At 33.5% G+C, this 11,612-nt stretch overlaps 1 protein-coding gene across 1 annotated transcript; it reads right to left on the bottom strand.

Moving 5' to 3' along the window:
• Positions 1 to 10,427: 10,427 nt before the first annotated feature.
• On the bottom strand, positions 10,428 to 11,224 carry LOC137737923 (defensin Ec-AMP-D2-like). The gene is made up of 2 exons (XM_068477508.1): positions 11,042 to 11,224; positions 10,428 to 10,925 (listed from the first exon to the last, which is right to left on the bottom strand). The coding sequence occupies exons 1-2, from the start codon at positions 11,100 to 11,102 to the stop codon at positions 10,753 to 10,755; spliced, it is 234 nt and encodes a 77-aa protein (XP_068333609.1). The 5' UTR covers positions 11,103 to 11,224; the 3' UTR covers positions 10,428 to 10,752.
• Positions 11,225 to 11,612: the final 388 nt, after the last annotated feature.

The raw sequence follows: 11,612 nt of genomic DNA, 5'->3' as shown, positions 1-11,612 counted from the left end.
TTAGATGCTGATGCAAAAAACAATAACCAAGGAAGGCTTATTATATAGGGATCCAGTGCAGATTAAAGAGGACGGGTCTCCGTAAAGTGAGGTAGTTCCAGACTCGAAATATAAAGTTGAAATTTCCAACTTAAAAGGCACCATAAACCAAATTCCTATTTTTGTTGACTAAGTTCTCCGCCATACATTTTTCTATGCACATTAGGGTTTCTTTTTCAAGCACATTTAACTTTTGCTTTTAAAAAAATATTCAGGTTTTAAGCACATTTGACTTATTATTCACATTTTTATATGTAAATGAAGCGGCATATATATATATATATATATATATATATATATATATATATATATATATGTATGTATGTATCTCACATAAAGACCATATGTCTTATAACAAAATAATTGTTTTTTGCACAAGTTTACGTCTGTCTGTACCAAATTAATCTAAATTATATATATAGATCAGGATTTGCACATTGGTGTAGAGGAAAATTACGCTGCTTTTAGGTAACGTGGCTAAGCCTAATAAAATGAATGTTAAAGCATAATCGTTAAGGAAATGATGATTAATTGCATTTCAAATGTAGGGCATTAAAAAACTTAAATTTGTTGACAAATAAAGAAGTTACGCAGTACGGCATACTGTACAAAGTAAATCACAACAATGATACTTAACAAACAAAAGCATAAAATTATAACAGAGATGCGATATTAATTAACAAACCAACTGTGAATTATTCTAGTTAGCTCCACATTCGTACCAAAGTACGTGTGTCCATGCACCCACTAATAATTAAGTGATCAGTGATCAGCTCATCACTAGTTTAATTAATTAGCTGATTAACGGTTTTGTGTGCAAATGCATCTGTGGTGTAAACCCCAGCACCAGCCACCGGGGAAGCGCTTAGTTTGGCAAACAACAGCACAGTTACTTTTACTCATGCAATTTCCCTTGAAGCGGTTGTAAGAATTGCAGAAAACTTAAAGACGAAGAAAGAAGAAAGAACGCAGAAGAAAGAAGAAGAAATGAGAGAGAGAGAGAGTCAGGAGAGAAAACAGATTTAGAGAGAAGAAAAGACTTGTTATTTTTCCACACACTCTTTACAGTTTACAAAACTGTTATATGTAGTTACAAAACCTTCTTACTAAGCTAAGGACTAACTGCTGTCTAATTACCTTATAATAAACTATATAGGATCTTGACAAGTGTCATTCATTTCTGCCATAGATTTATCTTTCACTTGGAGGTTGGTTTTTCTTACTTCACTATTCTTACAGCGGTTACTCTGAGACTTGCAGGTCCTGCCCTACGCAAATGTCGTCCCTTTACACAAGTATTCCAAACCAAATATGGTTACTATGCATGCTTATAATCGTAATAATATATACATTAACGATAAAGTTAGTTAACAAGGTCGAGCAAGTGGAAATATCACCGGTTGCCACCAAAAGTAGGAGGAAGAAGCAGATAGTTGGGAGAAAACGCATGGAACACTTTTTATATATGTATCTGTAACAAGTTTACAATTAAGGGATCCCCATTTTTCAAAAAAAATGGGGACATCCTCTTAACCGTTAGATTTAGCTTTAATGAAATCTTGTGGTTCCTGTGGTTGAGATTATATGGCCTGTGATTTAATCTCAATCACAGAATTTCATTAAAGTCAAATCTAATGGTCAAGAGGGTGTCCCCAATTTTTTTTGAAAAATGGGGATCCCTTCCCTTAAAGGGTATGTACATATATATAAGCTCTTATAAATTCATATTATAGCAATACATCAAAGGCGAAGTCTTAGATCTATATGAATTAGGACATCCTAAAAAATAAAGTCACAAATTAAAAAGCTTAAGAATTTATTAAAAAGCACATATATTAATCCGTAAAATATTTCATACAACATATGACAATATCTCATGACACATTTTCAAGTTTTGAAAGTGTTGCATAACAATTTCAGAGTAATACCATCAAATATTTCTTTCTATAAAAATACCCATGTTATTATTTATCCATTAATTTTCTTACGATTTCTCAATTGATCCTTTAGAAATTTTATAGCCGAACATGCTCTATCTCATGAAATTATTATATGCAATATGTACAATTTTTTTCACAAAAAAAACTGAGTTAGGACATCCACCCCTTGGGCCCCAGGTGGCTCCATCCTTGGCAATATATATACCACACACACTATGCAGAAAAGTGAAAAAAAAATGCGAAAGTGTTTTAAGAAAAAAAATATGTGGAAGAGTCTTTTAAAATATTATCTTTAAGGACTATTTGTTCTAAAATAAAATAAAAATAAACAATTAAGTCTTTGTTTAAAAGTTGCTTAAGCAATTTCGAACCTTTTCCTAATTTTTTCTTGTGCATCAACCTCTCCTTGTCGTACATATATTACTACTGGTTTAAAAATCAAAAGAACTTAATACAATAGATGGTGTGGATAAAAAAGTACCTCTGGAATCGACAATGCGACTTAAAATAATTTTTGTGACACAAATTAAAATAATTTGTTGAAGCCAAGTACACTAAGTGAAAATTTTCAACAAAATCCTTTGTCAAAACAGTGAGAGAATTATTGTTATTAGCATTTCATAATAATTATCTTGCACTCTTTCTTATTTGAAAGTCAATAAACGAACAAAGAGTGTGTGGTGACTATCTAGAATGTTAATAATAACTCTGAAGAAAAACATATAGGATAATAGGCGATTAAAAGTACATAAGGCGTGGTGAAAACACTACACTAGACATATGAATAATGATCCTTGCAGGGTCATTCAATTTATTAGCAAAAATAACCATGTGGATATAGGGTCATATCAATCCATCACATTACACAAGCACGGTCTCTATACATATTACATTTCTTTTTAACAAATTAATTAGCACTTTTTGGTGCACATGCATGTACGGGTGAAGCCACTGCATTTGCCTCTGGTGAATTGCTCCTTTCTACAAGTGTGTTTACAGTTGTTAGACGAAAAGCACAACCTGCCTTGCTTGACTCACTCTTTGCCTCAACACCCATTGGTCCCATCCCTAAAGATCAATTTTTTCTTGTTGAATAAGATGCTTTATTCAAAACATCATAAAAAAGTAATTATTAAAAAGAGGTATAATTACTGGTAGAGGCCAAAAGCAAGACAAGAACGAATGCGTTTGAAACAAGACGCATTGAATGCTCCGTTTGAATTTGTTTGTATGTGTGTGTGTGCTTGATCCGTGCGTTTCTGTGTGCGCGCTTTTATACGATAAGAGAGATCTCAGACTCTAAAGCAAAGAACAATAACCGTGCAAGGCTTATTATATAGGGAACTAGTGCAGATTAAAGAGGATCGGTCTCTGTGAGGAGAGGTAGCTCCGTACCCAAAATACAAAGTTGAGATTTCCAACTTTAGGCACCATAAACCAAATTCCTATTTTTGTTTACTAAGTTCTCCGCCATGCATTTTTCTATCCACATTAGGGTTTCTTTTTCAAGCACATTTAAATTTTGGTTCACATTTTTATTTGTAAATGAAGCGATATATATATATATATATCTCTCACATAAAAGACCATAATTCTTATAACAATATAATTATTTTTTACAAAAATTTTAGTATGTCTGTACCAAATTAATCTAAATTATATAGATTAGGATTTGCACATTTGGGTACAGAAAGATTACGTTGCTTTAGCTAACTCGGCTAATCCTAATAAATTGAATGTTAAAATAGAATCATTGAGGAAATGATGAATACCAGGGATGAAGTCTTATAAATTCATATATATACTATAGCAAACCCAGGGACGAAGTCTTATAGAATCATTATTTTAAGTTCTTATAAATTCATACTATAGCAATATCCTGGGACGAAGTCCTATAAATCCATCGTTGGCCATACCACACATAGTATGCAGAAAGGTGAGAGAAAAATATGATAGTGTTTTAAAAGCATCTTCAAATGAGATGTCAAAAAGTTCACATTAACAATAATAGTAATAAAATACATATCACTAGTGTTTTCTAACCAAAATGTCAATTTTTATGTGGCATGACATGAAATTTGACATATCAGTTAGAGAACAGCCATAAAAAGTAAATAATGTAAATAATGTTTTAAAATACTAATTACATGGAATTTGACATATTTGTTTTAAAATACTAAATACAATTATAAAAAGTAAATAATGTAATAAATAATAGTTTAAATTTGACATATCGGTTAGAGAACAAAATTTATAAAAAGATCAATATGCCACATAAGCCTTCAAATTTAAATTTTGTGTTTAAAATAGGAGATGATCTAAGAAAAAAATTGTGGAAGAGTCTTTTAAAATGTTATCAAGAAAATTTTATCTTAAAGGACTATTTCTTCTAAAATAAAATAAAAATAAACAATTATTTCTTTGTTTAAAAGTCGCATAAGCAACTTCGAACCTTTGCTTAATTTTTTTTCTTGAGCATCAACCTCACCTTGTCTTACATATATTATTACTGGTTTAAAAGTCAGAAGATCTTAATACAATAGAAGGTGTGGATAAAAAAGTAAAATGTGACTTAACAATCTTTGTGATACAAATTAATGTAATGTGTTGAATACAAATACACTAAGTGAAATATTTTCAACAAACGCCTTGTCAAAACGGAAAGAAAAAAAGAATCATTATTAGCATTTCACGATAATTATCGTGCATTGTTCTTAATTAAAAGTCAATAAAACGAAAGAAGAGTATGTGGTGACTATAAAGAATATTAATAATAACCCTACAGAAAAACATACAGGATAATAAACAATTAAAAATACGTAAGGCGTGGTAAAAACACTACACAGGATATATGAATAATGATCCATGCAGGGTCATTCAATTTATTAGCAAAAGCAACCCTATGAATACAGGGTCATATCAATCCATCTCATTACACAAGCACGGTCCCTACACAGATTAAATTTCTTTTTAATAAATTAATTAGCACTTTTTGTTGCACATGCATCTACGGCGGAAGCCTCGACATTTGCCTCCGATGAATTGCTCCTTTTTGCAAGTGTGTTTACAGTTGTTAGACGAAAAGCACAACCCCTTGAACTTGCCGCTCGCAGCCTCGCAGGTCCTTTCCTCAACTACCTTGCTTGACTTGCTCCTTGCCTCAACACCCATTGTCCTCATCTCTGAAGATCAATTTTTGTTGTTGAATGAGATGCTTTATTCAAAACATCATAAGAAATTAATTATTAAAAAGAGGCATAATTACCGGTAGCGACCAAAAGCAAGACAAGAACGAAGGAGGCTGAAACAAGACGCATTGAACGCTCCATTTGAATTTGTGTGTATATGAGTGTGTGCTTTATCTGTGTGTGTGTGCGCGCGCGCACGCTTGTGTATGACAAGAGAGATCTCAGACGCTAATGCAAAGAACAATAACCATGCAAGGCGTATTATAAAGGGATCTAGGACAGGTTATAGAAGATTGATCTCCGTGAAGAAAGGTAGCTCCATACCCAAAATAAAAAGTTGAAATTTCCAACTTAAGAGACACCATAAACCAAATTCCTATTTTTGCTGACTACGCCCTCTGCCATACATTTTTCTATGCACATTAGGGTTTCTTTTCAAACACATTTAACTTTTGCTTTTAAAAGAATATTTGGGTTTTAAGCACATCTGACATATTATTCACATTTTTATATGTTAATAAAGCGGCCTATATATCTCACATAAAAGATCCTAGTTCTTATCACAGTATAATTGTCTTTCACATAAGTTTTAGTCTGTCTATACCAAATTAATCTAAATTATGTAGATCAGGATTTGCACGTTTAGTGTAGAGGAAGATTATGTTGTTTTAGCTAACTCGGTTAAGCCTAATAAAATGAATGTTAAAATAAAATCATTGAGGAAATGATGATTAATCGTATTACGTAGGGCATTACAAAGACTTAAATTTGTTGACAAATATAAAACTAGTACGACATTACAAAGTAACTCACGACGATGGTACTTAACAAACAAGAACATCAAGAACTATAACAAGGATACGATATTAACAGCCCGACTGTGAGTTGGGTCATTAATTTATTTTACCTAGTGCCACCCTAGTCCCAAAGTACGTACGTACATCCATGCACGCACTGGTAATTAAGTGATAAGCTCATCACTAGCTTAACTAATTTATTTAATTAGCTAATTAACAATGTCTAGTGCAAAAGAATCTACGGCATAAGCCACGACACTGGCCTCCACGGAAGCCCTCAATTTGGCAAACAGCAACACAGTTACTTTTACTCACGCAAGTCCCTTTGAAGCGGTTACTCTGAGACTCGCAGGTCCTACCCTCTGCAACCATCGTCCCCTTAAGCAATTATTCGAAACATATATGGTTAGTATGCTTGGTTAAAATCGTAATAGAATATGTAAGAAGGATGAAGTTCAAGAGTGTGATCCAAGTGAGGAAGTTATCAATGGTCAAAACAAAGCTACTTGTCAAAAGATTAAATAGGTTGTTATACATATAGTTGGTTAGTTAGAATCTGTTGCTTTGGTTAGAGGGAGTTAGTTGATATAAGGAGGTAGTTAAAGAGGAGTACTTGCTCTGCAAGTTTGGCATTGAAAACTTCTATATAAGTGAACAATGTAAATAGTATAGTTTTCTAATGAAGAAAAAACATTTCTACTGATACAACTTTCTCTCATCTCCTTTATCTCTCTTCTTAAAACTGTTATTGTAGCTATCTCACCATTATTTCAGCACCATTGCAACAATCTGATGCTTAGTGTTCTCGAGCATCAGCTTGAGGGGGGATGTAAGAAGGATGAAGTTCAAGAGTGTGATCCAAGTGAGGAAGTTATCAATGGTCAAAACAAAGCCACTTGTCAAAAGATTAAATAGGTTGTTATACATATAGTTGGCTAGTTAGAATCTGTTGCTTTGGTTAGAGGGAGTTAGTTGATATAAGGAGGTAGTTAAAGAGGAGTACTTGCTCTGCAAGTTTGGCATTGAAAACTTCTATATAAGTGAACAATGTAAATCGTATAGTTTTCTAATGAAGAAAAAACATTTCTACTGATACAACTTTCTCTCATCTCCTTTATATCTCTTCTTAAAACTGTTATTGTAGCTATCTTAACAGAATATACTAATGATGAAGTTAATTAACATGATCGAGGGAGAAAAAATATTACCGGTGGCCACCAAAAGCAACAGGAAGACGAAGGCAGTTGGTATTAAGATTGAAGAAAGCTTGATGAATGGTGAAGGATTTGTTTCAGAAAATACACAGAGAGAAAAGAGAGAGGTTTGGAGAGTTTGATGAAATGAATTGCTTTTCTTAATTGTCAAGTAATGTTTACAATTATATATAGGGAGATTTTGGATACGGTCCTTAGCTATGAATATTCTTTGATTGAAACCTTGTTGGTTTTTAATTTTTGATCGAGGCCCCTGAAATCAATGTGATCATTTATTTCTATGTACGTTACTATATTTTTTAAATTAAAAATTAGAAATTTTAGTTGTTTATATAATGAGATTTTAAATAAAAAATCATAATTTGTGGGATTAAAAATATTAAAATATAAATATACTTTTGTGTGTATGTGTGTATATATAAACATGGTACATTCATCAAAATTAACCAAAAAAATTATTGTATCAAAACATGGGTACATTCTTCAAAATCACAAAAAAATAAAATAAAAAATAAAAAAAGAAGATATTAGGCTTAATAACATTAGTAAATTTCTCCGATTAAACTTGACATGGATACATTTTAAAATCAAAGAAAAAAGAATGTACCCATATAAGTTAAAAAAATGGATTAAAAACAATTGAATAGATTTTATATAAAAAAAAAGGGTACATTTTACATATAACAATTTGGTATATTTAAGAATGAGTACATTTTAAGATTAAAAAGTTTTACATGAATGGGTACATTTAACCAAAAAAAAAAAATACAAATAAAAAAATATATGGGTACAAATACAAATAAACTTTAAAAAATATGGGCACGAAAAGAAATTAATATATGAGTACAAATTAAAACTGAAAAGAAAATTAGAACAACTTAAAAAAGAATTATAAATTAAAATGGGTACAAACTAAAACTAAAAATATATGATAAAAAATTTAGTCATAAATATAAATATACTAATTGTAACATTGTTAACATTAAATGAATATATTTAGAAATAAATAAAAAATTTATTATTGAAATAATTAATGATATTATTAATACCTAAGGACCTTGATCAAAAATTGAAAGGCAATAGGATTTTAATCAATGGAATAGTAAAATGAAGGATGAGAACCTAATTTCTCCTTTTATATATAACTATCGTACTTACAAAGCTTGTAATGAACGCTTTACTATTGGATTATATTTTAACCTGCTTATAACAACTTTTATAACTGCTCTTCTAACAACTCACAACTTCATATAACTACCTATTGACAAGTGACACTAGTTTGACCCTTGATCTCTTCTTGACTTGGATCCTTTATTCTTTTTTCTTCATCATTATGCTTACAGTTGGGAGAAGACGCATTGAACGCTTCATCTTAATTTCTATTTATCTGTAATGAAAGAAAATGAAACAATAGGAGCCATGCATATTTCTGTGCTCAAATGAAGGGGTGAGATCAGTACTTGCAGCAGTGAATTGTTTTTCACTGTCAACCTTTTTCTGAGAACGTGAAAGTACACATTGATAAAAAGAAAAATCTTGTAAGAGCTTATAAGAAGTTTAACTACTTTCTATATTGTCAATTGGTTTAATGATAAAACTTCAACCTTAGGTTGACCCACGTGTGAAGCCTAATAGCCACACGTGCTCTTCATCACCTAGTTCATGTTGTTCACGTGTTTGATTTGAAAATTCGACGTGGAGGCATGTGAGAATGTGAAGATAAAGAGTTTCACATTGGTGAAAACAGAAACTTTGGAAAGGCTCACGCATTGTCACATTTGGGCTTATAAGATGTGGAGTTACTCTCAATATTGTGAATTGATTTTAGCACCGCCGTCATGCGCTGTCACGCATTGTCACGTTTCAGTGAGTAGACGTCGTACCCATCGTCGGAGATGCCGCGCGCCAGTCGTCGGGAAGTTTGACTCAGGGAAACGGAGGAAGTCTAACGGTGTCACCGCTGTCGCCGTCAAGTCTAACGACGACCGCCGTTGACGGTCGCTTGCTTGCGCTGGAACATCACCGGAAACTGGAGAAAAGCCCAGATTATCACCAAGCTCGGATTTAACTCGTTTTCTAGTAATCAACCCAAATTTAGAATAAAACCACTCCTAAAACGTGCAAGAGCTTACCTTCAACGATTTCAGGTAGAATGGAGTTCGAATCCACCTCGGATTCGCCAGATTTTCTTCGAATGTGCTCACCGGATTCTGGAAAACCAACAGGGTCCATGCAGGGGTTAGAACCATCAGAATTTAACTCAGAACCTCATTACTTCCTTCCCAAGTTACAACAACTCAACCCAACAGGAAAGCACCCCCATCTGGCTTCGAACTCAACGGTTCTCACCGGAGTTCGTCGCCGGAACTGGACATGCATGCACAGAGGATGGCAGGGGTTAAAAACCCTTCATTCAAATTCTAATTTCACCAAACCACACCACAGAACACAGAATCAATCAAGTTCATAAGGAATGGAGCTAGGAACCTCACCTGAGTTCGAATAGGAACTCGGAGCTCCTGGGTTCTTCAGTTCAGTCCTCTCCCAGCCACCGATCACACATGCAATGGCGTCATCGTGATCCTCATGTCACGAGGATGCAGAAAATGGTAGTTTGGGGTTAGATTATTTAAAGGGGAATGGTGGTTGTGGGTGGTGGTTCTTGGTGAGTTAGAGAGAGTGAGGGTGACTTGCATAGAGATTGAGCTAGCGTAGAGAGGAGAGTAATTGAAAATGAGGGGAAAGAGAGGGAACGACAGTGGGTTAAATCCCACTTGGTAATTTCCTAAGTGAATTCACAAAAGTGCCCTCCATTACTTTAAATTTTACATTTTAACACTCGAGACTCCGATTTTAATTCCATCTTTGCCTACACAATTGTGAGTACGAGAACAATTTAAGAAACTAGGAAAATATGAGAAGTTGATATTTAAGCCATGACACTCAGTGAAGGGTATTTTGGTCATTTCACATGATTTGGAAACAATAACAAAATTTTAAAGTACAAGTTGTACATTATTTTAATTATAAAATTTCTAAACATGTAGAATTAGTATAATTAAAAGCTTTGTGGGAACATGTAAAATTAACCTTTTTTTCCCACTTCATCCCTATAGAGATCATGTGGCAGACAAATGACCTTTGCTCGTTCTGATATAATAAGGTCAAACTAATGTCCTTATTTTGCATCTACATGAATGGAGCACCATATCTCAATTAAAAAGACCAATCGTTAAAGTACAATGGTTGAGAAGAACATTTATTGCATCACAGAAGGTAGTGTATTACAAAGACATTGAGAAATATGAAAGTTACATAAGATAAACCCTAACTATACGAAATTACAAAACTGCTCACGCAGGTGGTACTTATAACAAACAAGAACACAAGAAAATTAATAACCCAACTGTGAAATATTGGGTTATTAATTTATTCTAGTAGCACACAAGCATGCATGTACGTACGTAGGTATTCATGCACGGAAAGATAATTAAGCGATTATTAATCTTAATTCCCTCACATGTCACACATATATGTCTTGATTCCCTCACATTGTTAATTAGTAGCTAATTAATTAACAATGTTTAGTGCAGAAGCATCTGCGGCGAAAGCCACGACAATGGCCTCCACGGAAGCCCTCAGTCTGGCAAACAGCTGCACAATTACTTTTACTCGCGCAGCTTCCCTTGAACCGGTGGCTCTGAGACTCACAAGTCCTACCCTCTGCAACCATTGGTCCCATCATCCCTGCCAATTGTATACATTCCAAACATATATGAGTGATCTGTATATTTTCTTTGGCAGCAATTACAATATTAACACGAAGCAAGTTAGCTATAGAAGAATATGTAAATTTATGTTACCGGTAGCCACCAAAAGAAGGAAGAGGAAGGCAGTCGAAAATAAAGGCATGGATCGCTCCATCTTTCTATATGAGTTTTGATTTTTTGTATGTAAGAGGGCTCAGTAGGAAGAGAGAGACCTGCAGTTGATGTAAAGATTAGTCAACATGCAAGTCCTTATATAGAGAGCTACCAGTACCAGATCGGTGCCATGCCATTGAGAACAACCGAGAAAATTAAAGGTTACTAATTAAAATATAGTGTTCTGTATGAATGAGTCATTGCGAGTGAGGGCGCACTAGTGTTGAAAGTTGAAACAGTGATTTCATTGTCTGTCTATGTGCTTCTTGTCCACATATCATGTCGACAATCCAAGCTCTATTGAGCTGTCAAACGTCCTCTTTTCTTCGCCACTCCACTTTACTTCACTGTATCGGAATCGATCTCTTTAATTCAAAGAATATTGAAGAATTAATCTGGCAAATCATTTATAAAAAGGACATGTGGAATAATCACTTTGTTCATGGGGATATTTTTTGCCCACCAAATTTAAAATTTAAACTCATCTATCGTAATAAATAGAATGATGAAC

Source organism: Pyrus communis, chromosome 6 (assembly GCF_963583255.1).
Source record: "Pyrus communis chromosome 6, drPyrComm1.1, whole genome shotgun sequence".
Taxonomy (NCBI): domain Eukaryota; kingdom Viridiplantae; phylum Streptophyta; class Magnoliopsida; order Rosales; family Rosaceae; genus Pyrus; species Pyrus communis.
The sequence above is the reverse complement of the archived record's forward strand: the minus strand, read 5'-3'. Positions and strand labels throughout refer to the sequence as shown.

Coding starts and splice junctions, on each gene's coding strand:
- LOC137737923 (XM_068477508.1), bottom strand. CDS start 11,102: ATGGAGCGATCCATGCCTTTATTTTCGACTGCCTTCCTCTTCCTTCTT. Junction 10,926..11,041: donor CCTTCTTTTGGTGGCTACCG/GTAACATAAATT, acceptor TACAATTGGCAG/GGATGATGGGACCAATGGTT.